At 43.5% G+C, this 19,365-nt stretch overlaps 1 protein-coding gene across 2 annotated transcripts in view; it reads right to left on the bottom strand.

Moving 5' to 3' along the window:
* Nucleotides 1-228: 228 nt before the first annotated feature.
* Nucleotides 229-19,365, bottom strand: part of GFRA1 (GDNF family receptor alpha 1) — a 209,341-nt gene continuing 190,204 nt past the window's right edge. For both annotated transcript variants that reach the window (XM_028121774.2, XM_028121776.2), the window contains 2 exons: nucleotides 4,519-4,572; nucleotides 229-3,370 (listed from right to left, as the gene is read on the bottom strand). In XM_028121774.2, coding sequence (XP_027977575.1) covers nucleotides 3,215-3,370; nucleotides 4,519-4,572 — 210 coding nt within the window. In that variant the 3' untranslated portion in view covers nucleotides 229-3,214. The remainder of the gene's footprint in view (nucleotides 3,371-4,518; nucleotides 4,573-19,365) is intronic.

Below are 19,365 nucleotides of genomic sequence, written 5' to 3'. Positions count from 1 at the left end.
TTCAAAGATAGCTTCTAAGACATTTTTTACTACAGGATAAAGAATTGTTAAATAATTTTTTTTTTAAATGAAAACCACACTCCTATTATACTCTGGATACAGTTCGCTATACTTGATAAAAAATAATCTGCGTACTTCTCAACTTACGCTCTCGGGGCTTGAAAAAATCAGATATGGAAAAATAAACATGGAAGTGGCATTCTGAATACTTCTCTTTATTGTGCACTTCTTCCTTCATGTGCTCTATTAAAAAGATACTCAAACAGATATTGGCCAAAGATATTCAACATCAACATGGAATGAATGTGCTTCCAATCAGTTTGGCAGTAGTGCCCTTTTTTTCATTCTCTCCAATAAGCAGCAGGGCATGGCTAGACTTGACGTGGGAGTCATGGGTCTACATGGACCTAAGTTACTGTTTTTGTGTTGTCAAAATCAGCTAAAATGAGATGCTTTCCACAAGAGGCCCAAACCCCAGCAGATGGCGGTACCCCAAATGCAGGGACTGAGGGGCAGGAAGTAATCATTTTTGCTGTCAGCACTGCTGCACACGGGAGTCAAAGATTTAAGTCACTTGTCTGCTTTAGTCCTGGGGCAAGTGATGGTGTTTCGGGTCCAACGTGTTAAATTGGGACTTACATGGAATGGCAGAAACACCTGCTTGCCATGAATTTGTAAGAATCTCTCTAATGTGTTGTCATTGAATATCCTTTCCCCTGTTTATTTCATCAGTAATTTATTTTCAAATTTAGAATTTGGTAACTCTAATATGCTTCTATCTGTGAAGAAAAACGAGATCTTTGTTGGTGATCGATGAGGCTTTCCCAAATTTAATTTATGGGTTGCACATCCCTGTGTTCCTCACCGAAGGCTACCCTTGTTAGCTCTGATAACTCCTATTTCCTCTTCGGTCATCTGAAGCTAATTACAGCCACTGTTTACTGCAGAAGGAATCAATAGCTTTCTACAGTAGATCACATAGAATCAGACCCAGATGCAATTAGTCCAGGGTAGATACCTGGACAGAGATACCTTAATCAAAACAAAATATGATAAGAGATATGCTTTCATAGAGGACTGGAATTCCAAATGTTTCGACACATTTAATGTGTTTATTCAAAGTAAGAGTCTTTACGAAACCTTTCACTAATCAAATTTGTTTGACGAATTTTCCTTGAAAACATTTTGAACGGAAAAAACACGGTACTTAGTATTACACATTTATGTTTATTAACATTTGGATATAAATGTACTTCAAACACCAACAGAGCTAAAAGACTATGCCTTTATCTTGGATTGAATAGATTTCCCACCCCAGTGATTTGATTAATTCTTACACGGCAAACCTCAGCGGGCAAAGGGGATCAGTATGAACTGTGCACCTTGGGTCCCTCCTCCAGCCCCTCTACTGATGTGGGGAGAAGTAATGCTCCCAGCACTCTCCTCTTCTCTACTCAGTGTTGGAGAAGCATGGCTCCCAGCACTCTATTCAGGTGGATTCTCCTCTTCTCTACTCAGTGTTGGAGAAGCATGGCTCCCAGCACTCTATCACTGTAGATTCTGAATGTCACCATCAACCAGACTTCAAAAGTGCACTTCAGGGGTCTACTTGTTTAAGGACGAGAATGATGGAAGGTGATGTGCAGTGAACAAGCCAGATGCCTCGTTTCCAGAGTCCTGTTCTGGTCCACGTATCTTCGCTGGCCAGCTCATCTCTACAGGCCTATTGTTGGTCCTCCTGACCCACAAGCCTTTCTTTCCACAGAGTCAGTCACAGTCTGTCATGGAGGACACATAACAAGATGCGTGTAGATTCCTGACCACCTTCAGACCAAATCCCTCTAAAGAGTGGCCCGGTCATCACCATTGAGAGTCAAGACAACTGTTAGGAAAACAACTGTGTGCCCTGGCATGGATCTGCTTCAGAAGAGAGGGTGGCATGTTCCTGTCCCCCGGCCCAGTCAAACCTGCCTTTGTCAAGTAACCTGGAAACCAAGGTACTGGATTAGGTCAACTGGCACAGGGGCCACTGGCTGTTGCAGAGCATTTACGAGTGGCCGCCAGTTTCCTCACAGGTGTGCACGCTTGCATTCCAAGAAGTGATAAAAGACAACACTCAGCTGCTCTGTTGCCTCCTGCCTGTCCACAGTTACGTGATGCAGAGCTTTCTGCTAAAGCATGAGGCCCCTCAGAGTCTGCTTTTTGAAAAGCTATCTTCGTGAAGTTAATATTGGAGCTAACACTACTTACGAGAGGAAAACGAGCTCCATGTATTTTGTATTAAATCATCAGTAAAAAATGAAGACAATATCATTACTTTCAAAATATAGAAAGCCAATAGTTGAAATCATTTAGTAGTAAAATTTTTTTTTCTACATATAACCTCATACGTGTAAAGAGTATTAGAGTACATGTCAGCCGTATTTGACTCTGGTTAGTTAAAGGGCTTCTCCCTCATGTAAGGCTTGGGAGAGTGTCGTTCAGTGATCAAGGTACTGTGGAGTTTCAAGCACACTCGCCCCCTCTATTCTGTCTAGAAGACAGACACTACATTTGGATGGGACAGGTGTCCTTTGTTTGGTAGGAGAGTGTAGAACTCTTCACAGTACACAGTGTGGAAAATGCCAGTACATAGAGAAAGGTGAACATTGGCGCAAGCTTGTTTGTACTAAGTCCATCAAGATCCTCTGGATGAGAATCTTTGATTTGTGACAAAATAAGCTTGCACCCACCCATGTTGGGCTAAAGTGACGTCATCAGAAACCAAAGCCATTACAGGAGATGTGGAAGATTCTTTAGAAATACTAAGTCCTTGCTTTGCTAGGAAAGGCCAGAGTTAAATTGTTAAAATCATCCCTATCCTCATCATGTCAAACATGGGCCCAGTTGGTTTTACAGCCAAATTTACACGCTGCCCCTTGACAACACAGCAGGCCCCAAAGCCTTTTCAATATGGAATGTAGGACTGTATCGGGTAGCCCATAGAAGCCCTAAGGATCACAAGAAGATTTCTTAAAAAAAAAAAAAAAAAAAAAAAAAAGGAAAAAAAGAAAAAAGAAACAAAGAAGAAACAAAGAAAAAGTTCCAGTTGGATGAAACTGTTTTCGCAGTGTCTCAACTGAGCTCCTAAAACTGGAATTTCAGATATACAAGAGGACAGGAAACAGCTCGGTTTTTTGTCTTTTTACATGTCCAAACTGTTGTTTAAATGCAGCTACGACGTTTCTGCCAAAGATAAAGATAATAAGGTGGACAGGGTGGTTACCACCAGAACCAGCAGTGGGCTCAGACCGCAGCTTGAAGGAGCAGCCATTGATTTTGTGGTTATGTGGCTGGAGGGACCAGCGAGCCCATTCTTTTCGTAATCACGCTGTAAGAGAGAATATTTTCATTGTCACCCACTGCATGTATTCGTCTTATCCCAGTATATTTTAACCACACTCTTTCTCTCTTCCACCCTCACCTCCAACTAGCTATACCACTCATCAAAGCTGACCCAAGATAGGACGAGGGAGGCTTCAATTCACTGACTCGTAGTTTTATGGAAAGGAATCATGAATCTGGGTGAGAACTGGATATACAGACTTACATAGTTTATGATAAACTGGCCAACATTTGCTTCTTGCTCCTCCACTAGGGATTACTGAAATCCACTTGTGGGACAGCTTTGCATCTTCCTTCACTCCTACCTTCTGGATCTCCCTGTGGCTAGGGCAACATGGAATGCTTCTCCTGGTACTGACTGAGGAGGAAACCCATTGTCCCTCCCCATCCCGGAGGAAGGGCAGGAAGAATCATCTCAGAAAAACTGGTCCAGGCAAGTATCAGTTCACTTGGAGATGGGCCACAAATCGCACTGAGATGGGCAGGGCAGTCAGCAACTTTTCTCTCCATTTGCCCTTTCAACCCTAGATTTTCTAGATGAAGGAGCCTGCCCCGCTCATCAGCTGGAGAGACCACACCAGAACGCTGGCTTTCGGACTCCCGGTTGGCACAGCTGTCCTTCCCTAAGACGGACGCCTCCATCCCCACCACAGCATCTACTCAGTCCCATAATGCCACATCCTGCCACAATGATCGGCACGTGACAGCATCATTCATCACCTCTGTAAAACGGGGAGAGGAATGGGGCCTGCCCCAGCTACCTCTGGGTTGCTGCGGAGGTCAAAGGAACTGTAGACAGAGGACCTCTGGTAAGCAGTGAGAGTTGCTGAGTTTCTTCTCTGTGTGGGCTGATTCTACAGGACTGTGGTCACATAGTCTCTGGCATTGGCACAATGGTATTTGTGCAGGGTCTGGCTCTGAGATGAGGATCCTGGGTTCCACATGCAGTTGGAACTTTGTGCACTGGGATGCGAAGACCTCACTTGGCTCAAAGTGCAGAGGGACATGGAGGGTGCTTTAGATATTTTTCCTAGACCTGAAACCTCATTGTCTTTGAGCCTTTACATCCTCACCAGGGGCCCAAAGGCTCTGTGTCTAGAAATGCAGGGAGACCCAGAGAGAAATATAACTTACATCAGAAAGACAGAGGTGTGTACTGCCGGACACATTGGATTTCAGCTTCTGTGCCTGGGGAAAGACAAACACACACACATAAAATCACTCATATGTAGTATGGAATAATGATTACCAATGATCCACTAATCAGTCGTCTAGGGCAGGGCCATTGATAGAAATATGTGAGCCACATCTATGAGCCCATACATAATCTTAAATTTTCTAGTAACCACATAAGAGATAAAGGTGAAGATAATTGTGATAACATGTTTTATTTAGCCCAATACATTATCATTTCAAGATGTAATCAATATAAAAAGTTACTAATGAGTTACTTTATTTTTTCATACTTAAGTCTTCAAAATCTGGTGTTTCACATTGCACATCTTATTTCAGACCTGCCCCATTTTAAAGGCTCAGAAGCTACCTGTAGCTGGTGGCTAGTGGGGGCAGCACAAGACGAGGTTACTAAAGACAAAGTTTTGTTTTTGCTTTCGTTTTCTGTTTTTTTTTTTTTTTTCCGAGAGGGGAGGGGAGATAGAGCGTGGGGGGGGAGGGGCAGAGGCAGAGGGAGAAGGAAGATCTTAAGCAGGCTCCACGCCCAGCATGGAGCCCAACATGACGCTCGATCTCATGACCCTGAGATCATGACCTGAGCCAAAATCAAGAGTCGGACACTTAACCGATGGAGCCACCCAGGCGCCCTAAGACAAAGCTTTGAAGTCATTCATATTCAGAACTCATTTATATCTCTGAATGTTCATTTTGGGGACGTGCCTTTGAGGTAAAAATGTCACAATAAAAATCTACATTCATTAGTAATATAGAGATAGGTCTTCTGAAGCTTGTTTATTCATTTGTTTTATTCACTGTTTCAGTCAACAAGCACAGAGCTATTTTCCAACGCTGGGCATCAGGCGATAGGACCAAAAGGCTATGGCTGCTGGGCTCCTGGGGCTGCCCTCTAGCGGAGTCAGTCACTCCCGGCTTGGTGCCCTCTAGCGGAGTCGTCAGTCACTCCCGGCTTGGTGCCCTCTAGCGGAGTCAGTCACTCCCGGCTTGGTGCCCTCTAGCGGAGTCAGTCACTCACGGCTTGGTGCCCTCTAGCGGAGTCGTCAGTCACTCCCGGCTTGGTGCCCTCTAGCGGAGTCAGTCACTCCCGGCTTGGTGCCCTCTAGTGGAGTCGTCAGTCACTCACGGCTTGGTGCCCTCTAGCAGAGTCAGTCACTCACGGCTTGGGAGTTAGGACACAGGACGGGGATTCTTATAGAGGGATCCCCTGGAGGAACTGTGCAGGATGTTACGGATCCCGACCCAGGAATCATAAAATTGCTTCCAGGGCAGAGGCAGGGGCTCCCCATCTCCTCACACTGGAACTAGTCCTCGCTGAGCTTCTACCAGACAACTGAGTTGAAGGAACGTTTCCATCGCTCAGACAATTACAATAAGAACTGCTGACCCAATACCGCCTTTTTGTTTTGTAAAGGAAAACAGAGTGCAGCGAAATTAAGTGACTTTTCCAAGGTCATATAGCAATTTACTGGTAGAGTCAGGATATAGACCAGGTCTCTAAAACTTCTGAAAGAAAATATGCTCTTTCCTCCATTACAGTGTTTCTTCCAGGCAATCCCTGGCATGCTTGACTCTTCATGCTCTACCTGCCCCCCAAATCCACAATAACCTCCCCCACCTTGAGCATCTTCCTCCAAAACAGGAGCCTGTTAGCACCAAAGACAGAGAGCTCATGTGCCAATAGGATGACTCTGGTCAAGCATCACACCTGAGTCAAGGAGTGTCTGGGCAACCAGCTCTGAGTGAATGGCAACGGGCAGGCTGCCTGGTGTAAGAAGACTTCTGGAACTCATTGGAGACGTGCTAGGCTGATGATGGTATATTCACCCAAGGAGTAATTTATTGACCATAATGCTACTTGGGAGGCATCATAATCTTTACCTATATTTGCATATACCAGCTGTGAACATGAAATAGAACCTTTAAACAGGCATCAAGAATAAGACACTGTGAAGCATCCCCAGGCTGTTCAAAGGTCACTAAATGTTACATATAAGAGGATCAGAGGAGAAATGGGAAGAGGAATTGAACCTTACCCAAAAGCCTACTTTTAATCTATAGTAATAGCAGATCTGGTCCATTGCATTGTTACCCGCAGAGAATAATGTACAGAACTTTACCTGTTTTATTTCTGTTCAAGATTGGAATTGTGCCCAGATACCAAAATGGCCTTAAAACATCACATTCTCTTTTTTCTTTGTGAGGCCATAATCTACAAAAGACATAAACGCTTGCTGTGGGCCTTTGCATAACTAAGAAGTTCACTAAAATGTGCAGAGAAAGCAGCCTGACTTTATTCTGAAACATGTTATGCCTTCAAGTTGTTTCTGGGCTTATGCCTCCATGTTCTAAACCACAGGCCTTTAAGTTCTAAGGGTCAGGCAGGCCTCCTCCTTCTTACTTTGTTCTGTATGATTAGCACTGGGATGTAGGTTTTTACTCACTATGTACATAGTCCAAGATACTCATTAGCTATACTTAGTCACTTCAGGAATGTGTTGAAATTCTAGTTCGATGCCCATCATTATTAAATAATTATAAAGGGGCTTCTACCAATGGGTAAGAAAAGTCTTCTGTCTTAACAGATTGTCTTAAGTGGACTCTAGATCCGCAGAGGTAGATTTCTGACCCTCACTGGTCACCGAGGGTTTCACTCTGCGTGCAGCGCTATAAACGTGCAGGCTCTTGCCTTCCATCTGGAAAGAGCGGGGATTACTGCTCTGTCACACAGGAAAATACATTTAAACCAGCTCCAGGTCTATAAAGTCTCTGAGCTCTTTTCCCCCCAAAGCAGGCATCTTGTTGGCATCTATCTAAAGGAAATGGTCAGCGAGAGGCCGCGTCTCCCTATAGCCCCACTGGCTTCACTAAAACTAGAGGCAGCATCTCCAAGTTCATCTTGCCTCGAGGACCATTCCTGTTGGCATAACTGGATAACTTGCAGAGCAAAGGTAATAATGTACACCCAGGCCCCTGCAGAGGCTCTGAGAAAATGCCTTCTCTCCTGTTAAGCACCTTCCCAACCCACCCAAGCGCTTAGCACTCCAGAGGCTCAGCAGTGCATGCACACAGGCCTTTAAATGCTCTGCTTACACAGTGTATTAACACAGCTTCCCAATGAGAGGTCTGGGTAGAAACTCCCGGCACCACAGAAGCAGAGCAGAACAGCCCTGGATTTCCACCTGAACTTCGCAGGGACCACAGGAAGGTCCGGCGGTCTGATCAGAAGGTGAAAGGCAAATGTTACCAGTTATTGGAATAGCAGGTGGCACCTGGGTAACAGAATCAGAAGACTGCTCATAGACATGAGATTTTTTCCCAGCAAACCTGAAGTGCATACGACAAGATGAGGGTCTTGGGTCTGCTGCCTAGACTCGCTAGCATCAAATATAGGTGGAGCATTACCACACGGGGCGTCTGGTGCCTCTAAGGGTTTGTAAGCTGCACATGGAGGGGCAGAGCCTGGGAACTTAGACCCGTGTATGTCTGGCTGGTTGGATGCTTGTGAGTCCTGTATGCAGTCCGAATCCCTCTGGTGACACTGAGGGTCAGAAATCTCCTATGCAGATCCAGAGTCCACTTAAGGAAATCTGGCTCTTAGAGCTCATTTTAGAAGCCTGAGCAACCTGTTATTTCCACATTTGAAGGGCTTTTATCCTGAGCATTTTTGGCAGCATCATCAAGCTATCACTGTGTTGCTAATCAGGTAGGATAAATGCAAACCTAGAATTACAGGGAGGCCCCCACCGTCAACTATTGCAAAGAGTATTTACATACTTTAAACATCATCTCACAGGTGATAAAAACGGGGAAGGTCCCAGGAAAATTAAAAAAAATAATAACAAAACTTCCGAGACCTGCTAAGTTATAAGAAGAAAACGAGAAGAGTACTTCTTACTGCTGAGCTCTAACCCCACACAAAGGGTGGAGTAAGGGAGTGCTGGCTTAAGGTCCTGTCTGTGGGCCCAGCAGCCTTGCTCATTAATGACATTCACAGGGACCCAGCACAGAGCATGGCCAGCCCAGACATATCTAGACACTAAACCTTACAGTGTGGCTTTAAAGTATGACATTTCCGAAAAAGAGAGAGAGAGAGAAGTATAAAGAAGAGAAGAAGAGGGTGGATTTCATTTTTCTAAAAGTCCATTTTAACCACAGGTACGACATTGAACAATGAATTCTTTCATCTCTTTTAGGGAAGAGTGTTTCCTAGCAGCTAATTCATACTTCTGTGGTTATGGGGGAAACCACCTGACTCTGAACGGAGGGGAAACATCACCAGCAAACCACAGGACCACAGGTTTCCATCTCGAGGATGGGGAGATGAAAGGGACTGGCGAAGCCCGTCTCCAGCCCAGCAGCCTTGCTGTCATTGTGGAAAACTGGAGAACTTGTATTCAGGCACCTCCTAAGCCTTGTCCCTCCAGCAGTGTTGTAGAATTGTCACTGGCAGTAATCCGCTAGTCCAGGCACGTCGGGTAATAGAATTTCCACCGCACTGTAATTGTAGGGCCAGACCTCGCCAGTCCCTGTCACCAGAGGGTTAATAAATGCATTAGATGCTGTTAACCTCAGTTACCTGGAGTCAGACCGATGACGCTCCTGCTTTTTACCCCAGTGATTAGCATTTGGAAAGTGTGCCCTGGTGCCAGTAGCCTTCCTGTTCAGAGCGCACAGACACATGCACTGCTGGGAGCCCTCCATCCAGAGCCCTCCCCCTGCCCTGGGCCACTGCAGAGACACATGAGCTTTGCCCACAGTAGGCTCTCCCAGAGCCTCGGGGACGAGGCACACTTTGGAGGCGCACACTTGCTCTGTTTATGGACTTGGAGACTTAAGAGCACCCCGAAGCGGAGCCTGGTCTTTGTGGCCCAGGACTCCGTTTCTGTAGAGAAGTCAGGGCTTCATCTTGGGGTTTTAGGCAGCTGTCAGCCAGCAGGGCGTGGAACATTTCTCTACTCTCTGCCACGAATAAGGGGAGCCAGTTTCTGCTCTACCTCCAGAAAATAAAACCAGAGGAAGTAGCCCAATCCAATAGCAACAGCCTGTCCAGGCTGCAGCCAAATGGTCATAATTAATGGTGCTTCTGGTTCTTTTCTCCCTTGCTTTACTGATTAGAGAGATTTGCTATATTAGGAACCTGTTTGCTTAATGACAGAACACAAGCAATAAACAGAGGAATACACAGACTGTAAAATGCAATCAACTTTGCTCTCCAGCACTCACTAAGTACCTAGCTACATCTATCACACTTGTCAATACCAGTTTATTAGCATGTGAGTCTCTTCTGCAGCATAAATTGGACGTTTGTGAGGGGAAACCATTGCATGAGTTCTTCCTGAAACAGCCATCTACACATCTTACATTTTCGGGTAGGAAAAGACATAGGAAGGAGGGTGTGCACCCAAGTCTGAAGGTTACCTGAGCAGAGCAACCTGCATTTTTACATTGCATTAAAAACAAAAACAAAAACAAAAAAAACCATACTCCCCTGACTATAGACTTGTATGGACAGTATTTTCCATATTGCAATTCTATTGTGTACTTGATACGTATTCGTCCAAATTAATTTCTACACAAAAAAGACAGAAAAAAGAAGCTGCCTGCTACTGAATCTGAGCTAAGGAATGGTGGTCTGTCCGGGGCTCTGTAGTATTATGCTCTTTTAAGCTTTTTGGGTTTTGCCTGCTAGATTTGGGCAAACCCGGGGAGGTTTTACTGCTGGTCTGGTCACAAGCTATTGGCCAGCCTTTCCAAAATCCCTGCCACGGTCTGTTTTGAAACTCACCTTCCTACTCATCTGCTTTTCCTACAAACTTGGTAACAACCACTTGCAACCACTGGTCTGAATAATGTGCAGTAAAGTCTGGTGCATAAAACAAGTGGACACATAAATAAGACCTGCTTTGAGCCCCTGGGCTTGGATGTTTGTCTTCTCATGCCAGTGCTCAGCAGGGAAGGGATCCATTTCCACCAGGCTGAACCCTGCCAGCTCCATGGACCCTGGCACAAGCTGGGGAAGGGCTGAGGGGCAATGAGGAGGGCAAGGATGAGATGCGGCAAGTGTCTTTCGGAGAAAGGGATGGTTTTTTTATCCACTCTCGGCAAGACACTGTGCCGGAACTGAGCTGAGGCCAGAAGACTTTCATTACGTGAAGCTCTAAGAAGGCCTTATAAAGATATTTCCCTCAGCATCCGTCTGGGAAGGCCCACTGGGTGCCAAGTTTCCCTTAGTCTGGTATGCCCTGGGCAGATTGAGCCTGGTCGTAAGACGTCGCTGCAGTGGCTAATTGGGGGATGGAACCCTCACGGTCAGGGAAAGGCTTTGGAGTCCTGAAGTCAGGCTTCCTTACCTAGAAGAAGTGCAGGCTCAGATCCCTGTTGGGCCGTTTAGACAAGGCCTCCAAAGTCAGTGCAGTGAACTGAACTGAGGCCAGATTGTTGAGGGGGGAGGGCTGGGGGGCCATAGCCTTGAAAGAGACATGGATTCATGTTCTTGAGTCTAGCAGATCTTGGATTCCTGGCACCCATGGGGTATTCCAAGTTTAACTGTGCAATTCAGGTTGAGCTTAGGGCCAAGCCTAGAGTAGAAACCCTCTTATCTGACAGGTTTGGGGACTGTGCCCATAGATTATTTGTCAATTGAGAAGTTAAAGGGCAAAATCATTAAATCACTCAGAAATGACAGATTTGTCCCAAACTTTTTATTTCAAAGCTGTTTTTTAAAAAAAAAGAGTGGAAAAAAAACACTGAACATGACATCTACTCTCTGAAGAAAATTTGAAGTACACAATACAGTATTGCTAAGTATAGGCCCAATATTGCACAGCCGACCTCTAGAACCTTTATTCATCTTGCATCACCAAAACTCTACACACACTGAACAACCACTTCCTGTTTCCCCTCCCCGCAGCCTCTGGCAGCCACAATTCCATTCATTGCTTCCATGAGTTTGAGGATATTAGATATTTTATGTAAGTGGAATTACACAGTATTTGTCCTTCTGTGACTGGCTTATTTCATGTAGTATAATGTCCTTCAGATTCATCCCTGTTGTGGCATATTGCAGGATTTGCTTATTTTTTTTAAAGCTGAATGATAATATTTCATTGAATGTGTTAAATCAAATTTTCTAATTTCAAGTCTGAATGTCAGTCATTTATTGATTTTGGGGGACATGAACAAGGCCACTTTCTTTAAAAAAGTTTTGGGGGGGCAGAGCAAGATGGCGGAGGAGTAGGAGATCTGGATTTCGTCTGGTCCCAGGAATTCAGCTGGATAGGGATCAGACCATTCTGAACACCTACGAACTCAACAGGAGATCGAAGAAGAGAGTAGCAACAACTCTCTGAACAGAAAAGCGACCACTTTCTGGAAGGTAGGACGTGCGGAGAAGTGAATCTGAGGCAATATTCCGGAGGATAGACGGCTGGGGAGGAGGCCTCCATCACCCACTACCAGCAAGTGATAAAGCAGCCGAGCACAAAATCGGAACTTTTAGAAGTCGGCTCCGCTGAGGGACGCCACTGCAGTGGCTAAGCAGGAGGTGGAACCCTCACGGGACAGTGTGGTCTCAGGACCCTTGGGGTCACAGAAAGACAGGGGGTGCCTGAGGGCGGCAGAGCTCCCAGGTATCGGAGCGGGGAAGCCGGCTGCAGAGACGGAGCCGAGGCGCGGGCTCTCAGCTCGGGGTTGCCATAAACTGTGATCCGTGGCACAGTCAGGCCACTGCTCCTCCAGCAGGGACCCAACAAGCGGCAGATCTGGGGAGACTCCCCTTCCTCCCCCGGGAGGAGCAGCGCGGGAGCTCACCGCAGGGATCTCCTGGGTTTGGAGACTCCACACGGGGTCGGGTGCCGGAGATAGAAACACTCGGTCACAGGCCGGGTGAGCACGCAGTGCAGCCGGAGACCGGGGAGACGGGAGTGATTGACTGCTTTTCTCTGGGGGCGCACTGAGGAGTGGGGCCCCGAGTTCTCGGCTCCTCCAGGGTGGAGATTGGGAGGCTGCCATTTTCACTCTGGTCCTCCAAAGCTGTACCGAGAGCTTGCAGGGAACAAAAGCTCCCAAGAACAAACCCGAGCAGCTTGCTTAGCCCCGACCAACAAGGGCGGGGCAATTCCGCCTCCGGCAAACACATTTGGGAACCACAGCAACAGGCCCTTCCCCAGAAGATCAGCACGAACAGCCAGCAAGCCAAGACCAGGTTTACCGATCAGTGAGAATGGCAGAACTCCAGCGTTAGGGGAATACTGCACATAGAATTCACAGCTTTTTTACCATGATTCTTTAGTCTTTCAAAGTTAATTTTTTTAACTTTTTTTCTTGTATTTTTCTTTTTCCCTTTTTCAACCAACATCTTATCAATCTCTTTTTTAAAAAAATTTTTATTTTTCATTTTTAGAGTCATATTCTATCCCTTCATAGTAGTTACCTTTATTTTTGGCATATATATATGTGTGTATATATATATGTATATACACACATATATAAGCTGTTCTCTCTTTAAAATTTTGAGATACAGTTTCTTCTAACAGATCAAAATATACCCTAAATCTCTAGTGTATGGTTTTGTTCTAGTCTCCGACCTGATCACATTCTCTTTTTTTTCCTTTCTTTTCTTTTTTTAAATCCTCTTCTTTCTTTTTTCAAACAATTTCTTATCAATTCCTTTTATACAATTTTTTCTAATTTTCATCTTTACAGTCATATTCCATCCCTTCATCATAGCAACCCTTATTTTATACATATATATGTCTTTCTTTCTTTAAAATTTTGGGAGGCACTTTCTTCTAACAGGCCAAAATACGTCCAAAATTTAGTGTGTGGCACTGATCTATGCACCAGCCTGATCATATTTGATCATATTCTGTTTTTTTTGTTTTGTTCTGTTTTTGTTTTTATCTTTTTCTTTTCTTTTTTTTTTTTTCCTCTTTCTGTCCCTTTCTTTTCCCCTGGTTTCAGGTCTTTTCTGATTTGTTTAGAGTATATTTTCTGGGGACATTGTTATCCTGTTAGCATTTTGTTCTCTCATTCATCTGTTCTCCTCTGGACAAAATGACAAGATGAAAAAAATCACCTCAACAAAAAGAACAAGAGGTAGTATCGTCTGCCAGGGACCTACTCAATACGGACATTAGTACGATGTCGGACCTAGAGTTCAGAATCATGATTTTTAAAGATACTAGCTGGGCTTGAAAAAAGCATGGAAGTTATTAGAAAAACCCTCCCTGGAGAAATAAAAGAACTAAAATCTAACCAAGTCAAAATCAAAAAGGCTATTAATGAGGTGCAATCAAAAATGGGGGCACTAACCACTAGGATAAATGAGGCAGAAGAGAGAATCAGCGATATAGAAGACCAAATGATGGAAAATAAAGAAGCTGAGAAAAAGAGACATAAACAACTACTGGATCACGAGGGCAGAATTCGAGAGATAAGTGATACCATAAGATGAAACAACATTAGAATAATTGGGATCCCAGAAGAAGAAGAAAGACAGGGGCGGAAGGTACACTGGAGCAAATTATAACAGAGAACTTCCCTAATTTGGGGAAGGAAACAGGCATCAAAATCCAGGAGGCACAGAGAACCCCTCTCAAAATCAATAAAAATAGGTCAACACCCCGACATCTAATATTAAAACTTACAAGTCTCAGAGACAAAGAGAAAATCCTGAAAGCAGCTTGGGAGAAGGGATATGTAACCTCTAATGGTAGAAACATTAGATTGGCAACAGACCTATCCACAGAGACCTGGCAGGCCAGAAAGGACTGGCATGATATCTTCAGAGCACTGAACCAGAAAAATATGCAGTCAAGAATACTATATCCAGCTAGGCTGTCATTGAAAACAGAAGGAGAGATAAAAATCTTCCAGGACAAACAAAAACTAAAGGAATTTGCAAACATGAAACCAGCCCTCCAAGAAATTGAAAGGGGTCCTCTAAGCAAAGAGAGAGCCTAAAAGAAGCATAGACCAGAAAGGAACACAAACAATATACAGTAACAGTCACCTTACAGGCCATACAATGGCACTAAATTCATATCTTTCAATGGTTACCCTGAATGTAAATGGGCTAAATGGCCCAATCAAAAGGCACAGGCTATCAGATTGAATTAAAAAAAAAAGACCCATGAATATGCTGTGTGCAAGAGATTCATTTTAGACCCAAAGACACACCCACATTGAAAGTGAGGGGGTGGAAAACCATTTACCATGCTAATGGACTCTGAAAGAAAGCTGGGTGGCAATCCTTATAACAGACAAATTAGATTTTAAACCAAAGACTGTAATAAGAGATGAGGAAAGATACTATATCCTACTTAAAGGGTTCCTTCCAACAAGAAGATCTAACAATTGTAAATATCTATGCCTCTAATATGGGAGCAAGCAATTATATAAGGAAATTAACAACAAAAGCAAAGAAACACATTGACAACAATACAATAATACTGGGGGACTTTAACACCCCCCCGTGACTGAAATGGACAGTTCATCTAAGCAAAAGATCAACAGGGAAATAGAGACTTTAAATGACACAGTGGACCAAATGGACTTCACAGACATACTGAGAACATTCCATCCCAAAGCAATGGAAAACACATTCTTCTCTGGTGCCCATGGAACATTCTCCAGAACAGATCACATCCTGGGTCACAAATCAGATCTCAACCGGTACCAAAAGATTGGGATCATTCCCTGCATATTTTCAGACCACAGTGCTTTGAAACTAGAACTCAATCACAAGAGGAAAGTCGGAAAGAACTCAGATACATGGAGGCTAAAGAGCATCTGCGAAAGAATGAATGGGTCAACCAGGAAATTAAAAAAGAATTTAAAAAATTCATGGAAACCAATGTAAATGAAAACACAACTGTTCAAAATCTTTGGGATGCAGCAAAGGCAGTCCTAAGACGAAAGTATATAGCAATACAAGCCTTTCTCAAGAAACAAGAAAGGTCTCAAATACACAACCTAACCCTACCCCTAAAGGAGCTAGAGAAAAAAACAGCAAATAAAGCCTAAACCCAGCAGGAGAAGAGAAATAATAAAGATCAGAGCAGAAATCAATGAAATAGAAACCAAAAGAAGAGTAGAACATATCAACGAAACTAGGAGCTGGTTCTTTGAAAGAATTAACAAGATTGATAACCCCCTGGCCAGACTTATCATAAAGAAAAGAGAAAGGACCCATATCAACAAAATCATGAATGAAAGAGGAGAGATCACAACCAACACCAAAGAAATACAATTATAAGAACATATTATGAGCAACTCTATGCCAGCAAATTAGATCACCTGGAAGAAATGGATGCATTCCTGGAGATGTATCAACTACCAAAACTGACCCAGGAAGAAACAGAAAACCTGAACAGACCTATAACCACTAAGGAAATTGAAGCAGTCATCAAAAATCTCCCAACAAACAAAAGCCCAGGGCCAGATGGCTTCCCAGGGGAATTCTATCAGACATTTCAAGAAGAATTAATACCTCTTCTCCTGAAACTGTTCCAAAAAATAGAAATGGAAGGAAAATTTCCAAACTCGTTTTATGAGGCCACCATTACCTTGATCCCAAACCCAGAAAAGACCCCATCAAAAAGGAGAATTACAGACCAATATCCTTGATGAACATGGATGCAAAAATTCTCACCAAAATACTAGCCAATAGAATCCAACAGTACATTAAAAGGATTATTCACCACAACCAAGTGGGATTTATCCCTGGGCTGCAAGGTTGGTTCAACATCTGCAAATCAATCAAAGTGATACAATACATTCACAAAAGAAAGAACAAGAATCATATGATCCTCTCAATAGATGCAGAAAAAGCATTTGACAAAGTACAGCATCGTTTCTTGATCCAAACTCTCCAGAGTATAGGGATAGAGGGTACATACCTCAATATCATCAAAGCCATCTATGAAAAACCTACACAGAATTATCGTTCTCAATGGGGAAAAACTGAGAGCTTTCCCCCTAAAGTCAGGAACGCGGCAGCGATGTCAACTATCACCACTGCTATTCAACATAGTATTAGAAGTCCTAGCCACAGCAATCAGACAACAAAAAGAAATCAAAGGCATCCAAATCGGCAAAGAAGAAGTCAAACTCTCACTGTTTGCAAATTATATGATACTTTATGTGGAAAACCCAAAACACTCCACCCCAAAAGTGCTATAACTCATACAGAAATTCAGGAAAGTGGCAGGATAGAAAATCAATGCCCAGAAATCAGTGGCATTCCTATACACCAACAACAAGCCAGAAGAGAGACAAATTAAGGAGTCGATCCCGTTTACAATTCCACCCAAAACCATAACATACCTAGGAATAAATCTACCCCAAGAGGCAAAGGATCTGTACTCAGAAAACTATAAAATACTCATGAAAGAAATTGAGGAAGACACAAAGAAATGGAAAAACGTTCCATGCTCATGGATTGGAAGAACAAATACTGTGAAGATGTCAATGTTACCTACAGCAATCTACACAGTCAATACAATCCCCATCAAAATACCATCCTCTTTTTTCAAAGAAATGGAACAAATAATACTAAAATTTGTATGGAACTGGAGAAGACCCTGAATAGCCAGAGGAATGTTGAAAGAGAAAAGCAAATTTGGTGGCATCAGAATTCCGGACTTCCAGCTCTATTACAAAGCTGTCATCATCAAGACAGTATGGTACTGGCACAAAAACAGACACATAGATCAATGGAACAGAATCGAGAGCCCAGAAATGGACCCTCAACTCTATGGTCAACTCATCTTTGACAAAGCAGGAAAGAATATCCAAAGGAAAGAAGACAGTCTCTTCAACAAATGGTGTTGTCGGAAAATTGGACAGCCACATGCAGAAGAATGAAACTGGACCATTTCCTTACACCACACACAATAATAGACTCCAAATGGTTGAACGACGTAAATATGAGACAGGAGTCCATCAAAATCCTAAAGGAGAACACAGGCAGCAACCTCTTCGCCCTCAGCCGCAGCAACTTTTTCCTAGAAACATCGCCAAAGGCAAGGGAAGCAAGGGCAAAAATGAACTATTGGGACTTCAGCAAGATCAAAAGCTTTTGCACAGCAAAAGAAACCAGTCCACAAAACCGAAAGACAACCGACAGAATGGGAGAAGATATTTGCAAATGACATATCAGATAAAGGGCTAGTATCCAAAATCTATAAAGAACTTATCAAACTCAACACCCAAAGAACAAATAAATCCAATCAAGAAATGGGCAGAAGACATGAACAGACATTTTTCCAAAGAAGATGTCCAAATGGCCAACAGACACACGAAAAAGTGCTCAACATTGCTCGGCATCAGGGAAATCCAAATCAAAACCTCAATGAGATACCACCTCACACCCGTCAGAATGGCTAAAATTAACAAGTCAGGAAGCGACAGATGTTGGCGGGGATGCGGAGAAAGGGGAACCCTCCTACACTGTTGGTGGGAATGCAAGCTGGTGCAACCACTCTGGAAAACAGTATGGAGGTTCCTCAAAAAGTTGAAAATAGAGCTACTGTACAATCCAGCAATTGCACTACTGGGTATTTACCCCAAAGATACAAATGTAGGGATCCGAAGGGGTACATGCACCCCAATGTTTATAGCAGCAATGTCCACAATAGCCAAACTGTGGAAAGAGCCAAGATGTCCATCGAAACATGAATGGATAAAGAAAAAGTGGTATACATATACACAATGGAATATTATGCAGGCATCAAAAGGAATGAGATCTTGCCATTTGCAATGATGTGGATGGAACTGGAGGGTGTTATGCTGAGTGAAATAAGTCAATCAGAGAAAGACAGGTATCATATGACCTCACTGATATGAGGAATTCTTAATCTCGGGAAACAAACTGAGGGTTGCTGGAGTGGGGGTGGGGTGGGAGGGATGGGGTGGCTGGATGATAGACTTTGGGGAGGGTATGTGCTATGGTGAGCGCTGTGAATTGTGCAAGACTGTTGAATCACAGATCTGTACCTCTGAAACAAATAATGCAATATATGTTAAGAAAAAAAAAAAAAGAAGATAGCAGGAGGGGAAGAGTGAAGGGGGGGGAAATCGGAGGGGAAGACGAACCATGAGAGCCGATGGACTCTGAAAAACAAACTGAGGGTTCGAGAGGGGAGGGGGGTGGGGGGATGGGTTAGCCTGGTGATGGGTATTAAAGAGGGCATGTTCTGCGTGGAGCACTGGGTGTTACGCACAAACAATGAATCATGGAACATTGCATCAAAAATTAATTATGTAATGTATGGTGATTAACATAACAATAAAAAATTTTAAAGGAAAAAAAGTTTTTTGGGGCATCTGTGTGATGCAGTCAGTTAAGCGTCCAGCTCCTAGTTTCGGCTCAGTTCATTATCTCAAGGTCCTGAGATTGAGCCCCGTGTTGGGCTTCACACTCAGCAGCGACTCTGCTTGAGATTTTCTCTCCCTCTTCCCCCTATCCCTCCTGCTTGTACATGCACTCTATTTCTCAAATAAATAAATCTTTAAAAAAGTTTTTTAAAGTAAGAGTTTGCTGATTGGAGTTCCCTGGTTTATGTTCTGCAGAAGCTACACCTATAATTAATTCATGGTCTACAATTTCCAATTTTAGTTTCTTTAAAATAGGAATGACATTTGTTTGATACCTGCAGAGGAATTTCAGAGCAGGATCTTTTTACATTTTTATAATTTTTCTCAGTCTTTTATAATTTTGCCTCACTCACACATAATCCAAGGCATTTTTTAAAGGAATTTGGCTTTCTCAGTGCATTCAACTTAGTT

Source organism: Eumetopias jubatus, unplaced genomic scaffold, assembly GCF_037043125.1.
Source record: "Eumetopias jubatus isolate StellerSeaLion01/CBP00866 unplaced genomic scaffold, mEumJub1_p1.0 scaffold_17, whole genome shotgun sequence".
In the NCBI taxonomy this organism is placed as follows: domain Eukaryota; kingdom Metazoa; phylum Chordata; class Mammalia; order Carnivora; family Otariidae; genus Eumetopias; species Eumetopias jubatus.
Note: the sequence above shows the minus strand (reverse complement) of the source record. Positions and strands in the feature narration are given on the sequence as shown.